Source organism: Eretmochelys imbricata, chromosome 6, assembly GCF_965152235.1.
Source record: "Eretmochelys imbricata isolate rEreImb1 chromosome 6, rEreImb1.hap1, whole genome shotgun sequence".
Lineage (NCBI taxonomy): Eukaryota > Metazoa > Chordata > Testudines > Cheloniidae > Eretmochelys > Eretmochelys imbricata.
In genome coordinates this window covers 12,556,786-12,579,494 of record NC_135577.1, presented here as the reverse complement: position 1 = coordinate 12,579,494, position 22,709 = coordinate 12,556,786, and the positions used below count along the sequence as shown (strand labels likewise).

General features: G+C 49.9%; 1 protein-coding gene across 1 annotated transcript; it reads right to left on the bottom strand.

Annotated features, from left to right (window-relative positions):
- Positions 1-11,542: 11,542 nt before the first annotated feature.
- LOC144266404 (membrane-spanning 4-domains subfamily A member 15-like) lies at positions 11,543-20,410 on the bottom strand. Its single transcript, XM_077819857.1, has 6 exons — positions 20,321-20,410; positions 18,654-18,773; positions 15,898-15,954; positions 14,461-14,772; positions 13,290-13,400; positions 11,543-12,942 (listed from the first exon to the last, which is right to left on the bottom strand). Exons 1-6 carry the CDS (start codon positions 20,408-20,410, stop codon positions 12,805-12,807), a joined length of 828 nt encoding a protein of 275 aa, XP_077675983.1. The 3' UTR covers positions 11,543-12,804.
- Between the last annotated feature and the right edge of the window lie 2,299 nt (positions 20,411-22,709).

Below are 22,709 nucleotides of genomic sequence, written 5' to 3'. Positions count from 1 at the left end.
GGTGTACACACAACAACGCTCCTCCTGCTGTTTTAACTCCCCTGCTATGTTGACAAAACAAAACCACCTTGACAAGCGGCAGAGAGCTCTTTGCTATATAGTTAGAGGGATGCAGTATCAGTATAGACAGTGCACTTGCTTATGTTGCCCTAACTGGCCTCCAGGAGGTGTCCCTCAGTGCCCATCAATGACGGCTCTGGTCAGCAGTTTGAACTCCACTGCCCTGCAGGTACACAGGTGCCCTCCCCCCTTTAAAGGCCCAGGAATTTTTGAAATTTGTCTTTCTATTTGCTCGGTGTGGACTGTTCACACAGCATCTTCCTAGCTGACCATGCCAGCTTGCCGCAACAGACACGCCCCCTCATGGAGCTGTTCGATCTGCTGGGTCTGTGGGGAGAGAAGGCTGGGCAGTTGCAGCTTTGCTCAAGCCATAGGAATCTGGATATTTGCAGGCGGATTGCTTGCAGCCTGCCGGAGAAGAGACAGGAAAGGGGCACGCAGCAGTGCCATCCTAAGAGCAAGAAGCTGAGGCAGGCATATCAGAAGGCAAGGGAGGGCAACCAGCACTCTGATGCAGCGCTGAAGACATGCCACTTCTACAAGGAGCTGCATGTCACCCTCGGCAGTGACCCCACCGCCATGAGCCCACTGAATTCTTTGCGGGGACTGGAGGCAGTGGCCAGCGGAGTCAACCCTGAGGATGAAGTGGTGGATGAGGAAGTGGAGTTGGAGGAAGATGTGGGACATGCGACAGGGTTATCTGGCGACAGAGCCTGTTCAGCTACGCAGCGAGGGCCTGGCAGAAAAGTTTGTTAATGCTTGCAGGGCTGTCCCAGGAATGCTCCATAGAGAGCTCTAGGAAACTTTCCTGTAGGTATTCTGAAATCCTCTGCCAAAGGTTCTTTGGCAGAGCTGCCTTGTTTCTCCCCCCACTGTAGGAAACTTTGCCGTGCCAAACAGCAATTATTTCTGTAGGGACCACAACGGCACACAGGCGAGCAGCATACAGAGCTGGTTTGAAGCCACACACATGCAGGAGATGCATGCTTGGATCCTGGGTTACTCTCAGGAGTGAGATATCAGGTTCGATTACCCCAGCCTGTGAAAAGGGTGCCAATATTCTCTTTAGGCGTGTGTAGTGACCGTCTTTACAAATCACCCAGACCCTTTGTCCCTTCTTGCCCACTGTCCCTTCCCCACTTGCCAACCCCCCACCCCTTGCTGAACTCACCATATTTGGGACTCTCACTGAGCTGTGTGCTAGCAAAGGGACAGTGAGAAAGAGGTGTATGAGACTTCTGTGACTCTCAGCTTTCAGTGCACTCACAATACTCTCTCTGTTCATTGTTTCTTTGGCTTTTGCATATGTGCCCTGGAGGACCAATGCCTACACACCCATGGAGTGCCTCTGTCAGATACGGATGCAAACCAGGAAGAGTAAGGAGGATATGTTTAGAACTGTTCTGTAGTCAACAGATGAAGCACAAAGCAAAACAAGAGGTTGGAGGGAGACAATGAATGAAAAACTCAGGCTGGATAACCTGGAAAGGAGACAAGGGCAGGAGCGGATGACAGATGGACAGGAGCCCATGATAAAGTGACTGGAGAGCCAGACAGAGTTGCTCAAGTCCCTCATTGTGCTGCTGTCTGAGCATTTCCATGCATGACACCCCCAGCAGCCAATCCAGAAAAGTGTTTCATGCCCTCCCCAAACTCCCCCAACACAATCCTAGCATGTTCCTGTTCTGTCACAGTACCCCTTGCAATCCACTCCTAGAGACTGGTTTCATGATGAAAGCTGGAGTTACACACAGCTGAGAGAACCTGAACCAAGAGACCATTCCTCATTGCCATGTCCTCTGTTTGCAAAAAAAAAAAAAAAGGTGTTTTGTCCTCTAATTAGAGTCTAGTCTGAATTTTACCAGCTACTACCATGTCATGACACAAATAAAGACTCATTTTTTTTCAAAGAATCATAAAATCATAGAATGATAGAATCATAGAATATCAGGGTTGGAAGGGACCTCAGGAGGTCATCTAGTCCAACCCCCTGCTCAAAGCAGGACCTATCCCCAACTAAATCATCCCAGCCAGGGCTTTGTCAAGCCTGACCTTAAAAACTTTTAAGGAAGCAGGTTCCACCACCTCCCTAAGTAACGCATTCCAGTGTTTCATCACCCTCCTAGTGAAAAAGTTTTTCCTAATATCCAACCTAAACCTCCCCCACTGCAACTTGAGACCATTACTCCTTGTTCTGTCATCTGCTACCACTGAGAACAGTCTAGATCCATCCCCTTTGGAACCCCCTTTCGGGTAGTTGAAAGCAGCTATCAAATCCCCCCTCGATCTGCTGGCAATGCCCCTACATATACATCCCAAAATGCCATTGGCCTTCTTGGCAACAAGGGCACACTGTTGACTCATATCCAGCTTCTCGTCCACTGTAACCCCTAGGTCCTTTTCTGCAGAACTGCTGCTGAGCCATTCGGTCCCTAGTCTGTAGCGGTGCATTGGATTCTTCCGTCCTAAGTGCAGGACTCTGCACTTGTCCTTGTTGAACCTCATCAGATTTCTTTTGGCCCAATCCTCTAATTTGTCTAGGGCCCTCTGTAGCCTATCCCTACCCTCCAGCGTATATACCTCTCCTCCCAGTTTAGTGTCATCTGCAAACTTGCTGAGGGTGCAATCCACACCATCCTCCAGATCATTTATGAAGATATTGAACAAAACCGGCCCCAGGACCGACCCTTGGGGCACTCCACTTGATACCGGCTGCCAACTAGACATGGAGCCATTGATCACTACCCGTTTAGCCTGACGATCTAGCCAACTTTCTATCCACCTTATAGTCCATTCATCCAGCCCATACTTCTTTAACTTGCTGGCAGGAATACTGTGGGAGACCGTGTCAAAAGCTTTGCTAAAGTCAAGGAACAACATGTCCACCACTTTCCCCTCATCCACAGAGCCAGTTATCTCATCATAGAAGGCAATTAGATTAGTCAGGCCAAGTCATGACTTGCCCTTGGTGAATCCATGCTGACTGTTCCTGATCACTTTCCTCTCCTCTAAGTGCTTCAGAATTGATTCCTTGAGGACCTGCTCCATGATTTTTCCAGGACTGAGGTGAGGCTGACTGGCCTGTAGTTCCCAGGATCCTCCTTCTTCCCTTTTTTAAAGATGGGCACCAGATTAGCCTTTTTCCAGTTGTCCGGGACTTCCCCCGATTGCCATGAGTTTTCAAAGATAATGGCTAATGGCTCTGCAATCACATCCGCCAACTCCTTTAGCGCTCTCGGATGCAGCGCATCCGGCCCCATAGATTTGTGCTCGTCTAGCTTTTCTAAGTAGTCCCTGTCATAAATATAAAGGGAAGAGTAAACCCCTTTAAAATCCCTCCTGGCCAGAGGAAAAATCCTCTCACCTGTAAAGGGTTAAGAAGCTAAAAGTAACCTCGCTGGCACCTGACCAAAATGACCAATGAGGAGACAAGATACTTTCAAAAGCTGGGAGGAGGGAGAGAAACAAAGGGTCTGTGTCTGTCTGTATGCTGCTTTTGCTGGGGATAGAACAGGAATGGAGTCTTAGAACTTTTAGTAAGTAATCTAGCTAGGTATGTGTTAGATTATGATTTCTTTAAATGGCTGAGAAAAGAACTGTGCTGAATAGAATGACTATTCCTGTCTGTGTGTCTTTGTTGTAACTTAAGGTTTTGCCTAGAGGGATTCTCTATGTTTTGAATCTAATTACCCTGTAAGGTATCTACCATCCTGATTTTACAGAGGTGATTCCTTTACTTCTATTAAAAGTCTTCTTGTAAGAAAACTGAATGCTTTTTCATTGTTCTCAGATCCAAGGGTTTGGGTCTGTGGTCACCTATGCAAATTGGTGAGGATTTTTACCAAACCTTCCCCAGGAAGTGGGGTGCAAGGGTTGGGAGGATTTTGCGGGGAAAGACATGTCCAAACTACGTTTCCCAGTAAACCCAGTTAAAGTTTGGTGGTGGCAGTGGAAATTCAAAGGGTAAAGTTAATTTGTACCTTGGGGAAGTTTTAACCTAAACTGGTAAAAGTAAGCTTAGGAGGTTTTCATGCAGGTCCCCACATCTGTACCCTAGAGTTCAGAGTGGGGAAGGAACCTTGACAGTCCCAAACCACTTCTTTATCCACAGAGGGCTGGTCGCCTCCTCCCCATGCTGTGCTGCCCAGTGCAGTAGTCTGAGAGCTGACCTTGTTCATGAAGACAGAGGCAAAAAAAGCATTGAGTACATCAGCTTTTTCCACATCCTCTGTCACTAGGTTGACTCCCTCATTCAGTCAGGGGCCCACACTTTCCTTGACTTTCTTCTTGTTGCTAACATACCTGAAGAAACCCTTCTTGTTACTCTCAACATCTCTTGCTAGCTGCAACTCCAGGTGTGATTTGGCCTTCCTGACTTCACTCCTGCATGCCCGAGCAATACTTTTATACTCTTCCCTGGTTATTTGTCCAATCTTCCACTTCTTGTAAGTTTCTTTTTTGTGCTTAAGATCAGCAAGGATTTCACTGTTAAGCCAAGCTGGTCACCTGCCATATTTACTATTCTTTCTACACATCGGGATGGTTTGTCCCTGTAACCTCAATAAGGATTCTTTAAAATACAGGTTTCACAGTAACAGCCGTGTTAGTCTGTATTGGCAAAAAGAAAAGGAGTACTTGTGGCACCTTAGAGACTAACCTCAAATAAATTGGTTAGTCCCTAAGGTGCCACAAGTACTCCTTTTCGTTTTTCATAAGCCAGAAAGGAATTTCTTGAAAGCCCCATAGTGAAAAACATACCACCTTCTGGAGAATGCAGGCATCAATTCTGCTACCTCTCACACGCTAAGCCAGCGCTCTACCATTTGAGCTAATTCCCCAGGCTGTTGCTATGCCGACACTGGGGTTTGCTATGTGTACACTGGCACTTAGGTTGGTATAATTTACGTGGCTCAAGCGTGTGGATTAATCGCACCTCTGAGTGATGTAAGTTATATCTAAATACTTTGTAGTGTAGCCATAACCTATATCTGACCTATCAGTCCTCACCCTCAAAGGAAATCTGCACAATGCCTTCAAAAGACAAACTTGGGAACTTAAATTCATAGCTCTGCGAGGCACTAAAAATCAGGAACTGAATAGAGACGCTGGATTTATGGCTTCTTACAACAATTTGTAACCTATTAACTCCACTTTTTGTCCTATGACTGCAGAGGTGTTAATGGGCCACTCTACCTTGAACGGTTCCTTACAATATGTGCTAATTACTTATGCTAAACAATCTGTTCCACCTTGCATTTTGCTGTGACACTGAGTACCTTGCTGAGACCTGAAGGAGAGCTCCCTGTGACTCAGTAGCTTATCTCCCTCACCAACCGAAGTTGGTCCAATAAACGATATTCCCTCACCCACCTTGTCCCTCTTTTAAGATCAAGAGTTTCAAAAGTGACTAGCCGTGTGGGGCACTCAAATGGAAACCTCTTAAAGGGCCACACACCCTTTGAAAAGCAGGTCCCTTTAAAGGATTTCTCAAGGGGGGACACCAAAAATCAGTAGGCACTTTCAAAAATCTTGGCTGTGGCCTAGTGGACTGGATTGGGAATTCAGGAAACCTCCATTCTTTTCCCAGCTCTGGCATGCTGGGCAACCTTGGCACATCACTACCCTTTGCTGTACTTCAGTTTCCCCATCTGTAAAATGGGGATAATGATACTGACTTCCTTGGTAAAGTGATTTGAGATCTACTCATGAAGAGTACTAGGTATTATTATTCCTAATGGCTAGACTTGGCCCGAGGAGTTACTTACTCTGTAAGGAGTAATCCCAGGTACCTGAGTCCTGAGCGGTCAACGCTGGAACATGACACCTATCTGTCTAGTGGCTGTACAATCAGTGACATAATCATGCCAACACTAAGGTTGTTTACTATCACAGTGTACATTTGTTGCCCTAAATCTAGTCGCTTATGTAACCGTACCACTCTTTCAAATGCCGACTTGCTGCTCAGCTGATAACACACACTGTGAATTCTGTGGGTTTATTGTACTGATCTACTCTGCTGATTGCTACTGGCTCTCTAGTATATTAGCTGCTGATTCCACAGAGGTCCCCATGGGTATTTACAGGAGTCCAGAGCTTCCAGGATTCCTTGTCGTCATACTGAGTGAGAGCAGTTCAAAGGTCAGATCCTCAGTCAGCGAAAACAGGCATAGCTCCTTTGCAGCCATTTCCATCAGCTGAGAAGCTGTGCCTATGTTTCTATATAGAGCAACGTGCCTTCTGATATATCCTCTAAATAATTTTTAATGCTGTAAGCGGGACTCATCCCTTGAGTGTCTCTTTGTGGCTGGGTGCAGTATTGTAGTCCTTTCCCTGCTCCTGGTGTCCCTGTAGGGGATGAGGTGGACGAAGTTTTCTTCAGGCAACTAACAGAGTTACTGAGGCCCTGGTTCTCATGGGGGACTTCAATCACTCCCTTATCTGCTGGGAGAGCAATACAGCAGTGCACAGACAATCCAAGAAATTTTTGGAAAGTGTAGGGGACAATTTCCTGGTACAAGTGCTGAAGGAACCAACTAGGGGTAGAGCTCTTCTTGACCTGCTGCTCACAGACAGGGAAGAATTAGTAGGGGAAGGAAAAGTGGAGGGGAACCTGGGAGGCAGTGACCATGAGATGGTTGAGTTCAGGATTCTGATGTGAGGAAAAAAGGACTCTGGACTTCAGAAAAGCAGACTTTGACTCCCTTGGGGAACTGATGGCAGGATCCCCTGGGAGAATAACATGAGGGGGAAAGGAGTCCAGGAGAGCTGGCTGTATTTAAAGAATCCTTATTGAGGTTGCAGGAACAAACCATCCCGAGGTGTAGAAAGAATAGTAAATATGGCAGGCGACCAGCTTGGCTTAACAGTGAAATCCTTGCTGATCTTAAACACAAAAGAGAAGCTTACAAGAAGTGGAAAATTGGACAAATGACCAGGGAGGAGTATAAAAATATTGCTCAGGCATGCAGGAGTGAAATCAGGAAGGCCAAATCACACTTGGAGTTTCAGCTAGCAAGAGATGTTAAGTGTAACAAGAAGGGTTTCTTCAGGTATGTTAGCAACAAGAAGAAGGTCAGGGACAGTATGGGCCCCTTGCTGAATGGGGGAGGCAACCTAGTGACAGAGGATGTGGAAAAAGCTAATGTACTCAATGCTTTTTTTGCCTCTGTCTTCACGAACAAGGTCAGCTCCCAGACTACTGCACTGGGCAGCACAGCATGGGAAGGGGGTGACTAGACCTCTCTGGAGAAAGAAGTGGTTCAGGACTATTTAGAAAAGCTGGACAAGCACAAATCCACGGGGCTGGATACACTGCATCCCAGGGTGCTAAAGGAGTTGGCGGATGTGATTGCACAGCCATTGGCCACTATCTTTGAAAACTCAAGGCAATCGGGGGAGGTCCCGGATGACTGGCAATAGACTAATGTAGTGCACATCTTTAAAAAAAGGGGAGAATAAGGATCCAGGGAACTACAGGCCAGTCAGCCTCACCTCAGTCCCTGGAAAAATCATGGAGCAGGTCCTCAAGGAATCAATTCTGAAGCACTTAGAGGAGAGGAAAGTGATCAGGAACAGTCAGCATGGATTCACCAAGGGCAAGTCATGCCTGGCTAACCTAATTACCTTCTATGATGAGATAACTGGCTCTGTGGATGAGGGGAAAGCAGTGGACATGTTATTCCTTGACTTTAGCAAAGCTTTTGATACAGTTCCCACAGTACTCTTGCCAGCAGGTTAAAGTATGGGCTGGATGAATGGACTATAAGGTGGATAGAAAGCTGGCTAGATCATCGGGCTCAACGGGTAGTGATCAATGGTTCCATGTCTAGTTGGCAGCCGGTATCAAGCGGAGTGCCCAAAGGGTCGGTCCTCGGGCCGGTTTTGTTTAATATCTTCATAAATGATCTGGAGGATGGTGTGGATTGCACCCTCTGCAAGTTTGCAGATGACACTAAACTGGGAGGAGTGGTAGATATGCTGGAGGGTAGGGCTAGCATACTGAGGGACCGAGACAAATTAGAGAATTGGGCCAAAAGAAATCTGATGAGGTTCAACAAAGACAAGTGCAGAGTCCTGCACTTAGGATGGAAGAATCCCATGCACTGCTACAGACTAGGGACTGAGGGGCTAGGCAGCAGCTCTGCAGAAAAGGACCTAGAGGTTAGAGTGGACGAGAAGCTGGATATGAGTCAACAGTGTGCCCTTGTTGCCAAGAAGGGCAATGGCATTTTCGGATGTATATGTAGGGGCATTGCCAGCAGATCAAGGGATGTGATCATTCCCATCTATTTGGCATTGGTGAGGCCTCATCTGGAGTACTGTGTCCAGTTTTGGGCCCCACACGACAAGAAGGATGTGGAAAAATTGGAAAGAGTCCAGCGGAGGGCAACAAAAATGATTAGGGGGCTGGAACACATGACTTATGAGGAGAGGCTGAGGGAACTGGGATTGTTTAGTTTGCAGAAGAGAAGAATGAGGGGGGATTTGATAGCTGCTTTCAACTACCTGAAAGGGGGTTCCAAAGAGGATGGCTCTAGACTCTTCTCAGTGATAGCAGATGACAGAACAAGGAGTAATGGTCTCAAGTTGCAGTGGGGGAGGTTTAGGTTGGATATTAGGAAAATCTTTTTTACTAGGAGGGTGGTGAAACACTGGAATGCATTACCTAGGGAGGTGGTGGAATCTCCTTCCTTAGAGATTTTTAAGGTCAGGCTTGACAAAGCCCTGGCTGGGATGACATAGTTGGGGATTGGTCCTGATTTGAGCAGGGGGTTGGACTAGATGACCTCCTGAGGTCCCTTCCAACCCTGATATTCTATGATTCTATGTCAACCTCCCCTGGTGGGATTTCAGTGGGTCAGCCCTCTGGCCAGGTCACACAGCCAAAATGAGCCCCTTCTGGGGTGGCAGAGTCCAATGAACAAACAATCTATCTGGTCTCACCAAAGTCTTCAGCCCTGGCTCTGAACCCTTTAAATTCAGCCCTTCACTCTGGCTTCCAAACAAGTCCTGTTCCATTCTTGGGGCTTAGGTTAGGTTTATCCCCCGATTCTTCGGGTTTACACCAGTTTGCTGGTGGGGGACTCAGGCCTGCCCACTACTCCAGATCCCAATCCAGGGACCTGATAAACATCAGCCATATACTGCTCAATTCAGTTTAGGGTGACCAGCTGTCCCGATAAAATCGGGACTGTCCCGATGTTTAGTTCTTTGTCCTGTGTCCCGACCGATGCACGGTGGGGACGCCATTTGTCCCGATATTGTGGCTTTGGCTGCTCTGGCGGGTTTTTTTTTTTTTTGCTTCCCCCATGTGTCCCGATATTTTTTCCGTTTCATCTGGTCACCCTAATTCAGTTTGTGGTTGCTACTTCCCTAGAGTGAACACCTTTTCAAAAGGTAAAAGTGGGACACATGCAGGAGCCCTGCCCACCTCTGTGGCTTCACCCCTGCTCCTCCTCTTCCCTCCAAGGCCTTGCCCCCTGGCCAAGCCAGAAGCTGGAGCGGGGCCATGGTAAGAGCCACCCAGGGAGCCCCAGCTGCTGTGGAGAGCCCCGGACTCTCCGCCTGCCCTGGGTGTGGGATTGGGATGCCCGAGAGCAGCCCCCAGCCCATGTCCCTGCCCTCGTGGTGTCGCTGCCCAGGGCAGGTGGAGGGTCCGGCGCCCCTGGTCAGGTCCCGCTCTCCCTGCTAACCCAGCTATACAAGTGCAGCTGCAGATAAATCCTGGCTGATCCTCAGGCTCCTGTGGCCAGAGAGAAACACATTTCCCTGCTCCTCTGCTCCCAGACAGCTTCCACACTGCCCTGCTAAGGGCCTGAAGCTCCTTTTACCTGAGCCTGCTGGGCTCTGACTGGCTGGCACTAGCCCTTGGAAGGTCACATATCTGTAGTTTCCAAGATGGCTGCTCCTGACAGGCCTGCAGGAGCTCCTTTGCTGCTTCATTCCCCCCCACCCCTTTGCTGCTTCCTGGGGCAGGGTGTACCAGGACCATGGGGCCCCCTGTAGAGAGCCCTAAAGGCCAGGTGCACCCTGTCACAAACACCTTGATCTCAATGAATAGGCTGCTCATACAACACTTACCCCCAATGCTCACCTTTGAGAAGTTTCTCCGTTGTCCTTTGGGTCGTGTGCCCAATATGGACAAAGCTGTGGGGCTGGTTCCTGTGAAACATGGTCCAGAAAGGCTGGCGCAGCTGGACTTCAGACTGCAAAGTCCTAGGGAGTAGCTATTCCAAAAGTCAGGTGGTACCAGGGACCACTGCCTGCTTGGGCCATTCAATACTGGCACCAGATTTGTGGTGATAGAAATAATGATTAATTCCAGAGGGGAGAAAGGCATTGGCTTTCTTTGTGCCATTCAATCCTTGGCTCTCTGCTAGAGTTGGGTGAAACTTTTCACACTAAACTATTTTTTGGTGACAAATGCAGATTTGGTGACACAAAAATATTTTGTGAGTTCATGTGAATTTTGCCATATTGTTCATTTTTGGGAACCCTCCTCCCCAAATTCTTGAAAAAAATCAAATTGTAACCTTTCAGTGTTTTGGCTTGAACTAACTTTTCATTTCAAAATTTCCTTTCATTTTGTTTTTAAAAAAATCTAAAAATGGTCAAAATCTAAATGAAATGTTACAATTTTGTGAAAACAAAACATTTTGTTCAGCCCTAAATATTGCTTTTATTTTTGTGATTTGCCGAAAAATTTGAACATTTGTGGTTTTGGTTTGACCCCAAACAAATTTTTTTCTCAACTTTTTGAAATTGCCAACAAATGGAAAATTCTATTATTCACCTAGCTGTAATCTCTACAGAGACTGGCTGCAAGGATGTATCTCGCTCCAAGATGGCACAAAATACCCAGAGATCAGGATTTAAAGTTTCAAACAGGTGGTTTATTTAAAAAGTAAAATAAAAACAACCAGAAATACAACCAAACATAAAAAAGATTGAGCCAGATGCAGGACATTTAGGCAAATTTCAATATATCTTAAATGTTCCTATAAGTTACCAAACTTACAACTACAAGGGTATGTCTACACTGCGTAAAAAACCCATGGCACTGAGGTTCAGCGCCTGGGTCAGCTGACTTGGGCTCTCAGGGCTATGAAATTGCAGTGTAGATGTTCAGGCTTGGGATGGAGACCAGGCTCTGAGATCTTCCCCCTTTATGAGGTCTCAAAGCCCAGGCTCCAGCACGAACATCCACACTGCAATTTTATAGCCCTGCACAACGCCTAGTCAGCTGAGCCAAGCCAGCCGTGGCAATGCAGCGGGTCTTTTATTGCAGGGTAGACGAATCCAAAGGATGACTGTTATAAAGGTCACCTCACGCTAAGGATCCCTGATTTCCAGATAGGCTTTTTATAGCCGGAAGAAATTTCCCATGATTGCTTTTAAAGGACCTGATGCAAGGTCTATAGAAGCCAGTGGGAGACTCCCCCACCCTACCCACCCACCTTTCCCCTATAAGGCTCTTCTCAAAAGAAGCCAATAGGCAATTAGAGAAAAATCACTCAGTCACACTACAGGGGAGAAAAAAGCCATGCCCATCTGTTTGGGGACTGGCTACACCATGAGGCTAGAGAGACTGGTTATAAAGCAATGGCTTCCTTCTTGCGGCACCCATATTTGCCTGGGAGGCCATGACCCCTCTGTCTAGATAGGGCTCTCCAGCCTTTTAGCTGTGGAGGAACCAGGAGATGGGGAATCTCTTATTACGACCCAGACCTTTTACCCCCTGCCCTGCTCTGCAGAGCAGTTGCCAACCCCTCAGGGTGCTGTGTCATAGGAGTTGAGGCCCATCATAGTGGGGTTTTTGTTACCTGGCGGCCTTACCTACTAAGAATGAGGCACCATTTCACATGGGACACCGGGTTGTCAGATGATAATGCTTTCCAGCCACTGCTGACCTGCAGCTACATTAGCATCAATGTCTGGAGGCTCCAAAGTCTGTGCCCTTCATCCACCCACAGTGAAGGCCTGTCTGGGTCGGGGCAAAATCCAGTGATGGAGAGAGAGCGGCCATTGGACACTGGTTACACTGTTCCAAAGCCGTGCAAAGTAACAACACCCCTGGCTGTTCCCCCAGTGCAGAAAACCCCTGGATCAGGAGTTTCCAGGGTGTGCGGCCAGGGCAGCCCTGTGCACTGGCTATTCTCCAGCTGCCACGGGGACCAGGGGAAGACAGGTGGAATTAGAGCATCCCTCAAAGCTGTTTTAACTAGCTCAGGGTCAGGATTCCAAGCTGCCACTCCCTGTTCCTGTGCTGGATTCTGTGCTGACAGAGGGTTGAAAGGGGGCCTGGGAGAGCGCAGCTAGATACATGGGTGATTGTCACATGTTTGTTTGGAGGTGCTCCTGCCCCAAGTTTCACTCTGGCCCCCTGCCTGCTCTCAGATCTCTCTGCCCAGGGGGCACTCATGCACAGGGGATGTGCTGCCCCCTTGACAGATTCATTGACCAATTCCCCATGCAGCCTACAGGGAATGCGGGCTAGATGTTACCTCTTGGTTCAAGGTAGACCAGGCTGGGGAACATGCTTTAAGGTCTCATTTGTGGGCAACACACAGTCCTGAGCCCGTCCCGGAAGAAGGGGAGAGCAGGTCCCTTGGAACTCAAGACAGAGACCAGGGGTGGGCAGAACATTGGCAGTAACTGAAGGAAATCTGTCATGCAGGCAGGGGGCCAGAATTTGCTCCTCAGAGGAGGAGGAGCTGCTGCTTCTGCTCTTGGGCCGACTTCTCCTCAGGTTCTTTCTTGGGCCTCCCACTCAGACTGGTTCTTCGGATCATAGGCCGCATCATTGTAAGTTGGTGGATGAGGCAATTCTGCAGTGGGCACTATGAGGTCTGCCCTGATGGTATTGGGCACAATCAGCATGGACTGGAAAACAGGGAAATCAGCCTCTCATTGGCATCATCATCACCACCAGCATCACCTGCATGCAGTCTCAGAGGAACTGAGCCAATGCCCACCGAGGTCCATGGGCATCTCTCCAATGATTCCACTAGACCGTGTCCTGTTCACCAGCAGCATCCGCTACACCTACTGCCATCTTCCTGGCATCATCTGAATCATAGTGGCCACCATGCCCATGTTACCCAAGCCCCACTATCGCCTCCCTGAGATATGCTCTGCTAATCAGGAATGGGGTTAAATGGAAGCAAACCTCTTGCCATGCTTCCCAGACATGGAGCTGGCCAGCATCCTCATGGGATCAAAATGCTCACCTCGTGGGAGTTGAGGCGGGTTGCCCGGCACCAAAAGAGTGCAGTGGCGACGGCAATGCAGAACTCCAGGATGGTGAAGATCAGCAGCACGATGGAGATCCCGTTCCCGGCCTGCTCGAGAACAGAAAACCACAACAGCATAGCCATTAACACCCTATACCCCTGACCAGGGCTGAGGCTGCTGTGTGCTACATACAACTCACGCCCTCTCCTGCCTCGAGCTCCCCCCCCCCCCCCCCGAGTCCATTCCTAGAAGCACAAAAATCCAGTTCCACTTCTTCCCTTTGTCCAATGGGGTACACTAAGAATCCATTCCAGTGGCTCCCCCCAGTGTCATCTCAGACTTTTCTATCTGCCAGGATGCTGCACCCCAAGGGCCGGATTATTCACTGGTGTAGATCAGCTCTGAATTGGCTTCAATGGAGCAACACCGATTTACACCACCTGAGGATCTGTCCCCAGTGTCATCCTCAATCCATGTTTGCAGGGTTATAGCTGGGTGGGCCCCAGGATATGGGTGAGGCAAAATCTTTTATTGGACCAACTTCTGTTGGTGAAAGAGACATGCTTTCCAGCTAGACAGAACTCTACTTCAGACCAACATAAGTTGGTCCAATAAAAGATTTTGCCTCACCCACCTTGTCTCTCTCTTATCCTCAATCCATATTATTTAGCATCTAGAATGTCTTGGGCACATCCCCTTCAGATTCTTGACTTAGACTTCAGTGCTAACACAGAGGAAGCCTCATCCCTTTCCAAGGGAATCTATCTCAGGGTTTACGCCTTGCTCAGTGCATGATGGGGCAACGACTTGGGAGTTTTGCTGGTGCTGTGTGAAGATTCAGGGAGTGTAGTTTAGGGTCCCACCTCAACAAAGCACTTTCATTCCAATTTTGACCTTTTTATACTTTTTTTTCTTAAAAAAAAAAAAAACAATGAAGTTTTCTTTGCAATAGTCCTCTCAAAATGTTCTGTTCTGTACATGCTGAAATGGGACATTTTGACATTTTCAAAACTGCTTTTTCCCAATTTTTCTTCCTAAACAAAACATTGTCACTGCTGGCACGTTTTTAAACATTTCGATTTTGACAAAAGCAGCATTTTTGTCTAAAAAGGGGGTCACTCTCAAAATACCAACCAATGCCAATGTAATTTGTGCCAGGCTCATCACCTTGGTATCTGAGCCCCTCGTCACTGTTCCCATTCCTACATAGAAGGCTAGATCCTCCTCTCTCTCCATCTCTCTTAGAGCAACAACAGATCTCCCCAAGATGTTCATTCCAAACCAACAGATCTCCCCAAGATGATCTGTGAATAGAAAGCTGCCAGCAGGATCTGAACAGTCGCTTACCATCACTAGATAATTGTAGTAGTCATAGTTGGAGTGGTACAGTCCATTTATATTCAGGTCTATTATAAAAGCCACTATCCCAAGTAATGCAAAGATGGCACTGATGACATTCATGGTCTGGCTTCCTTTCACCTGGAACATACACACAGAGGGGGGAAGGGATATTGCTAGGTATGGATGAAATAAATAATCAGCTGGAATCTGGTTAGTAACTTGCAAGTAATCTTGCAAGTAACTTGAACCAACCCTCTAATCTGAAACCATGGATCTGTGTCTCCTGGCTTTGTCTGGACCTGGGGGGTAAAAACCCACATTCTGGAAACCCAGCCTCTGAAGCTTTCCCGAGGATTGACCTGGAATAGGAATCTCCAGAAATCACGAGACGATGTTCCCAGCCTGGGATCTTGCACATCAAAGAGCTCAATGAGATTAGATGTTAATATGGAGAATGAGAACATCCATAGCCACATTAGACAGGATTAAAATTAATTTAGACTAGATATAAACTCGCTTGCTACAGAGAACAAACCAGTTATCAGCTATCTGTGGGTAGGAAGGAACTTTCAATAGGGGCAGGTTATGGGGTTTCTTGGACCTTCCTATGAAGCATCTGATATTGGCCACCACCAGAGACAGGGTTCTGGGCTGGATGGCCTTGGGTCTGATCCAGTGTGGGAGTTCCTGTGTTGCTCGAGTTTGGAGAAGCATCTGAACTTTGGGTGTATAGCTGGCCCTCATGAGGTTGGTCCATAATTTGGTTATAGCTCCTCATAACATGGCTGCAGCTGTGCAACTGAGAACCGTTATTGGTGGACGAAGGTTACGAGCCTACACAGAACTCATTGGCCCCTCTGTATCCATCTCCCTGTTGTATCCCTGTCCCTGGAATATATCTGAGATGATGGTTTTCCTCATTCAGACAAACATCTCAGGACTTAGAGTGAGGGCTTTCCTGATCTTCAGACAAACCTACCTGCTGGACTGCAACATAACATCCCTCTCCACTCCCTGAACCTTTAATGGAGGACAAACCCGCACCACATGCTTCAGGGGGATGCCCTGAAATATCATCAGATGCTTCATGTGAACCCCACCCCTGCCCTGGAGAGGTTCTTCTCCCACACCAGAAACCACACCTCCTGGGGGAGGGGAGGAATTCAGCCTTTGTGTTCACCTGGTGCCTGGCATTCTGCTTTCACCCTGGTTCAAGTGGAGTTAAACTAAAGCCTCTGAAGGGAAGGCAATGCTAGGACTCACCGCGCATTCGGTCGGGCTCTTCTCGGCTCCGATAGAGAGGCAGCCAGAAATGATGAACTGTGTGGGGAAGGGGAAATTATCATTGTCAGGTGCACCTTGTTCATGGCTGGTTGCAGGGCTGTTATTAGCCCATCAGGCATCTGTACCAGATATGGCCTAGCTACAGAGCTTCATTATATACACCAGATGCCTAAATTGTAAGATCCTTGAATGCACTGCTGTGAGTTTAAGTAAGGCATGCCACACACAGCACTGCCTAGTGGCAGAACAGTATAATACAGCTGAGCATGCCATTACCCCAGACTTTAAGGTCAGAAGGGACCATCATGATCATCTAGTCCAGGGATCTCAAACTCAAATGACCACGAGGGCCACATGAGGACTAGTACATTGGCCCGAAGGCCGCATCACTGACCCTCCCCCGCTGCCCTGCTCCGCCCCACCTCTTCCCACCCCTTCCCTGCCCCCGTTCCAACCCCTTCCCTGAAATCCCGCCCCAACTCCGCCCCCTCCCTGCCCCCAGGGGGGGTTCAGGGTGCATCAGGGGGCTCAGGGTACAGGAGGGGTGTGGCGTGCAGCAGGGGGTCAGTTTGCGGCAGGGGGCTCAGGGCAGGGGGTTGAGGTGCAGGAGGGGTGTGGGGTGTGGCAGGGGGTTGGGGTGCAGGAAGGTTGAGGGGTGCGGCAGGGGGTTCAGCTGCAGGAGGGGTGCGGGGGCGGGCTCCGGCCTGGCGTGCACCGGGGACAGGGCAGGCTTCCCTCCTGCCTGCCCTGCCCCTGCGCCGCTCCGGGAAGCGGCTGGAACCTTGGGGGGGGGGCAGGGGACAGGGGTCTGTGTGTTGCCCTGGCTGCGCCTCCAGGCACCACCCCCCGCAGCTCCCATTGGCTGGGAACGGGGAATCACGGCCAGGGCAGCACACAGACCCCTGTGCCCCCACTAGGTCCTGGCTGCTTCCCGGAGTGGCGCGGGGGCAGGGCAGGCAGGCAGGGAGCCTGCCCTGCCCTCAGTGTGTGCCGGGCCGGGCCGGAGCCGCTCTAGAAAAACGCTGTGGGGGCTGCGGGGAGCTGGCGAGCTGCAGAAAATAACCCTGCGGGCCGCGTGTTTGAGACCCCTGATCTAGTCTGACCTCCTGCACATTGCAGGCTACAGAACCTCACCCACCCACTCCCGTAATAGGCCTATAACCTCTGGCTGAGTTACTGAAGTCTTCAAATCATGATTTAAAGACTTCAAATTACAGAGAACCCACCATTTACACTAGTTTAAACCTGCAAGTGACCCATGCCCCATTCTGCAGAAGAAGGCAAAAAATCACCAGGATCTCTGCCAATCTGATCCCAGGGAAAATTCCTTTCTCACCCCAAATATTAGACCCTGAGCATGTGGGCAAGACCCACCAGCCAGACACCTGGGAAAGAATTCTCTGTAGTAACTCAGAGCCCTCTCCACCTAGTGTCCGATCACCAGCTACTGGAGATATTTGCTGCTAGAAGTCACAGATTGGCTACATGCCATTGTAGGCAGTCCTGTCATACTTACTAAGTTCAGTCTGGAAGCCAGATAGGTCTTTTGCCCATACTGCTCCCCTTGGGAGGCTGTTCCAGAAATTCACTCCTCTGATGGCTAGAAACCTTCCTTTAATTTCAAGACTAAACTTGTTGATGGCCAGTTTATATCCATATGTTCTTGTGTCCACATTGGCACTTAAGTTAAAATAACTCCTCTCCCTCCCTGTATTTATCCCTCTGATGTATTTATAGAGAGCAATCACATCTCCCCTCAGCCTTCATTTGGTTTGGCTAAATAAGCCAAGCTCTTTGAGTCTCCTCTCATAAGGGAGGTTTTCCATTCCTCAGAACATCCTAGTAGCCCTTCTCTGCACCTGTTCTGGTTTGAATTCATCTTTGTTAAACATGGGAGACCAGACCTGCACACAGTATTCCAGAGGAGGGCTCACCCGAGCCTTGTATAATGGGTATTAACACTTCCCTGTCTCTACTGGAAATACCTCGCCTGATGCATCCTAGGACTGCATTAGCCTTTTTCACAGCCTCATATTATTAAACTGTGGGTCTCTTTAAACTTTGGGATCAATTCTGGTTCCCCTAAGGGACCCGCCTCTGATGGAAACGAGGCAGGAGCATGGACCCCTTCTCCCTGCTAGGGCAAACAGGATGGGGAGCTCAGGAAATGAGTCTGTTTCTGCTGGAAAGCAACGACCCCTCTGGACTCCTGCAATACGGAGTCTCTGTTGTCCGGCTGGAAGGTGGGTTTCTCCAGGTAAGTAGGCTCCATACTTTCAGGCACAGGGCCACTAAGGTCCAGGCCCTCAAAGATATGTGGCTGCTTGACTCCTGTTGAAATCCATGAGTTAAGTCCCTAAATATCCCGTGAGGATCCAGGCCTGGGGCATGGATCATCTTTTTGTTTTGTGTCTGCACAGCACTTAGCACTATGGGATCCTGGTCCAGGACTAGCGGCCCCAGGAGATCCTGCAACATAAATAATAACAATCCATCTAATTCATCAGCATTCTGATCCTCTGCAGGTGCCTCTAAAAGACATTCAAGTGAGAGACAATCCCTTCAGGATAGACCATGGGACAGTCCTACCCACCCAGTCCTCCGTGGGTAGAGAGGAGAGAAAAATGGGCTGGTCATGGGAAGCCAGTCTGAGGTGAGTGGAGAGGGGAGAACATGGAATTGTCATGGGAAGCCAACCCAATCTGGATTCATTCAGTTCCATTTACGCTACTCACAGATACTCCTCCCAGGAACGGGATCTCTCCAATCACAAAGACAGAGGTGTAAACATTGGTGATGGTCGTCAGGACAATCCCAAAGCCGATATGCATGAAGCCCATCATGATCTGGATGGTCTGAGAGAATGATCACAGCAGTAACATGGGTCACAGTCATCCCTGCCATCATGCTGCTGACTTTACAGAGGGGTGCCCAGCAGCTCTGCATTTTGAAAGCACTGTTCAAATACAGCATGGGCTAGGTACGGGTCACTGAGGGCACTGTTACAGCTTATCACCGAGTAGCTTGTGCTTTTTAGCTCTGAAAGCAGAGAGTTCAAACCCCGTTGTTGACTCAAGCTGGGGTCAGTGACATAAACATCAGCTAACCCTCCCATATTTAGTAGATGGAGAAACTGAGGCAGAGCAGTGAAGTGACCTGCTGTAGCTCTTCCACCCAATCAAGCTGGGTTTAGTGCTCAGGAGTGATTGACTCCTAGCCACACTGAGCTCAGGACCATAGGCGAGAGCCAGAGGAGAACAAAAGAAGGGGAAAGATTGGAACTGCTGTGTGATGAGTTCTGACCTCCTCAGTGGTGTCTGGGAAGAGCATCATGAAAGGCCCTCAAGCCAGGACAGTGCAAGAGCAGGATTCCTTTTTCTGCCATATTCTGGAATTGTGGGGGGGTACCCATGTCCCCCCAGCATTTCCCCCTCCATGCATGGCCAGCAACCTTCCTTTTGGGGGCTGTTCTTTACCCAGACTGAGGGGGGTCCTGCAAAAGATGCTCCCCACTGCCCCAAAGCAGAGCTCTATAACCCCCTGGCTAGGATGCAGCTCTGCAGAAACCTCAGCCTCTGCCAGCAGGAGAATGGGCCTACGAGTCTGCCACATGTGAGAGCGGCACTTTGCTCTGCGGAGCTCCCTGCAGGAGAGAACAGGCCCAGGGGGTTCAGTGGGACTGCCAGCCTCTGACCTCCCAAGAGGAGGGAGGGAGCAGGGCTGGCCCTGGAAGCCAAGGCAGAGCAGAGTGCCCTCAGGTGGGCAGTCCCTGGAAGCCTCCCCTATGCCCATGCTGGTGCCAGGACTCTGCTCTCCTGACACTGACCAGAGCCCCTGCTGCCACTACGCACCCTGGCCTGCTGCCAATCCCAGGGCTGGCAGCACCTGGGGGGTGCCAGCTGGAACAGGTGTCAGCCCAGGTCTGCCTGCCCCTCCCTCCTGCTCCCCTGCTCTCTCCACCAGCTGGAGAATCAGGCTGGCAGGCCCCTGAGCAAGAGGCAGGGTGACCAGATAGCAAGTGTGAAAAAACAGGAGGGGGTGTGTTGGGGGGGGGTAATCTGCCCCTATACAAGACTAAGCCCCAAATATCAGGAGTGTCCCTATAAAACCGGGACATCTGGTCACCCTTGCGTGGGGGTCACCTTGCCACACAAGCGCCTCTCAAGGAAGAGCAGGCCCCCCCACCCCGAGGGGCAGCTCCAGGCGGCTTTGGCTGATGGGTTTCCAGCCCAGGAAGGAGCGCTACGATCCTCGTCTGACAACCCGCCTAGCACAGGCCAGGAGGGGGATGCGCCCCACCTCTCCCCGGCACTCGGAGGCGGCTCGGGCCCTGCCAGTCCCCGCACCCCCCTGCCCAGTGCAGCCCCCCCCCACACTTTTCCCATCTCTCAGCCACACTCACCCCCATCACTCGGTTCTTCCCCTTGGGGATCGTCTCCGCCGTGTACATCACGGCGCGTCTCCCCAGCCGTATGGTCCCCTCCCCTGACATGGACGCCACCGGGGTGTTCGCTCCCAGCCCTGCGGGGTCCCCGGCGGCTGGACGCGAAGCTGCATCCGCCCCCCCAGCCCCACGCCTGGCTGAGCCTGGCCCACGAGCGCCGGCCCGGCTGCCCAGCTGGGGAGGAGCCGGGGCGATCCCACCGGCTGCCGCGGAGGACGAGCTCACGGAGACAGAGGCGCTGGAGGACGCGCACACGGCAGGGAAAGGCGCGGGGGGGGGATTTATTCACAAGCGCGAGCTCCAGCCCTGATCGTGCAGGAGCAGCAAGCGGGCGCGCAGCCCTGGGGTGGGGGGTGAGCTGCAGGGCCCCCCCCGGCGGCGGCTGCCCCTGCCCCTGCCCCGCCGTTCAATCCGTTCAGGGAGGCGTGGGACGGAAACGCCACCGTCCCGGGGCTGCTGGGGCCGCGGGTCAGAGGCGCGGAGCGAGAACGGGAGGAACCGGTATTTACACAGCGGAGCAGCCGGAGGAGAGTGAAAACCCGTTTGTAAGGAGCGGGAGCAGGGAAAGGTCTTCACGCAGAGGCGCGCAGGCTCCTTGGGTGAGCAGGGTTAGATGCGAGCACTCTGTCCAAGCCCACTTGCAGGGAGTGAAACCGTCAGACAACGGGAAGAGCCAGCCACAGCACTCAATGGCCTCATGCAGCACGGAGCCCCACAGGCCCTGGGACGGCTTCCTTTCTTTTCTTGAAAATGTCAGGGCCATTCATTTCATTGGGTGACGCCCTTGCTCAGTATACATGGCCAGATCTTGACCAAGAGGCTTCCGGCAACTTGGTGGCCACTAAAATCCAGCCTCCAGAATACCTATTTTCTGCTGCAGCAGCCAGAGCTCTCTGACACTTTAGCCCTAACTTAACCTCTACCCTCACCCTGAGGTCACTGCCTCACCCCAGTACCCAGAACCTATATAACCATAGCGATCAGTGGTCCCCCAGATCAATAGAATGGAAATCTACAACATTCCCTGCAATTCTGGAGTGGAGCAGATGCAACACACAGACATATCAAGTTAAGCACAAGGCCTTGCTTTGCATCCTTATGCCCTGTCTGTGATGTAGAGAAGCATTAGCCCTCCTTTTATAGGTAGGGCAACATGGGAAGACTTTCTAGCTCTAAGGGTAGTTCAGCTCTGGAACATTGTTGGAGGTTTCTAAGAACAGATGGGGCAAACACGTGTCAGGGATGGTTTAGGTTTCCTCGGTCCTGCCGTAGTGCAGGGGACTGGACTTGATGAATCCTTGAGGACTTGATGAATTCTTCCAGACCTATGTTTCTGTGATTCTGTCATGGCCCTGCCCTGCCTCCCAGGGTACAGCGAGGATAAATACAATAAAGATGGTGACGCACTTTGAAATCAATGCCTGAAAAGTGATAGCATTGCATTATACCAATAAAGAAGCCCAGATAGGGCATAAGCACAGACAATTTTGGTATCATTCTTATATGGAAACCCTAACTTGTCGGGAAACCGAGACAAGAAAGGTAGTGCAGAGCCAAGGTTGGCCAGCAAAAGGTGCTACAGGACCACCACCCCTCTCTCCCTTTCATCTGTTAAGGCAAACCCAGGCCCCCGCTGCTGATCTGGCGCTGCACCCTCTCCAGGGCTTTCACCAATAGCCTCATCACACTATTTACAATGCTCTTACTCTGCTCATCATGCTGGGTCTATTCCCCGCACCCTGCTGGCTGCAGGTGTCTCTTTGACAGGAGGCTCCCAGCACAGCCAGCTGGATGGCTGTATTGCTTTCACAGCTGGAATCCCCTTTGGAGTGTGTTGCCTGATTTTGGGAAGTTAATATTAATTTGGATAGTATGGGTTACAGACTCACCAGTTAATCTGATCAGAAGATATTAAAAGGTTCTTGTCCCAGAATCAGGCTATGCAGAGTTTGCAAGAGTTTACATGTAGCCTTAACAACTTTTATGAGATAAATGGAATAGTAATCAAATGGTAAAATAATCCAAGTTACAAAGGCAATAATGACAGGTTTCAGAGTAACAGCCGTGTTAGTCTGTATTCGCAAAAAGAAAAGGAGTACTTGTGGCACCTTAGAGACTAACCAATTTATTTGAGCATGAGTTTTCGTGAGCTACAGCTCACTTCATCGGATGCATACCGTGGAAATTGCAGCAGACATTATATACACACAGAGATCATGAAACAATATTTCATGATCTCTGTGTGTATATAATGTCTGCTGCAGTTTCCACGGTATGCATCCGATGAAGTGAGCTGTAGCTCACGAAAGCTCATGCTCAAATAAATTGGTTAGTCTCTAAGATGCCA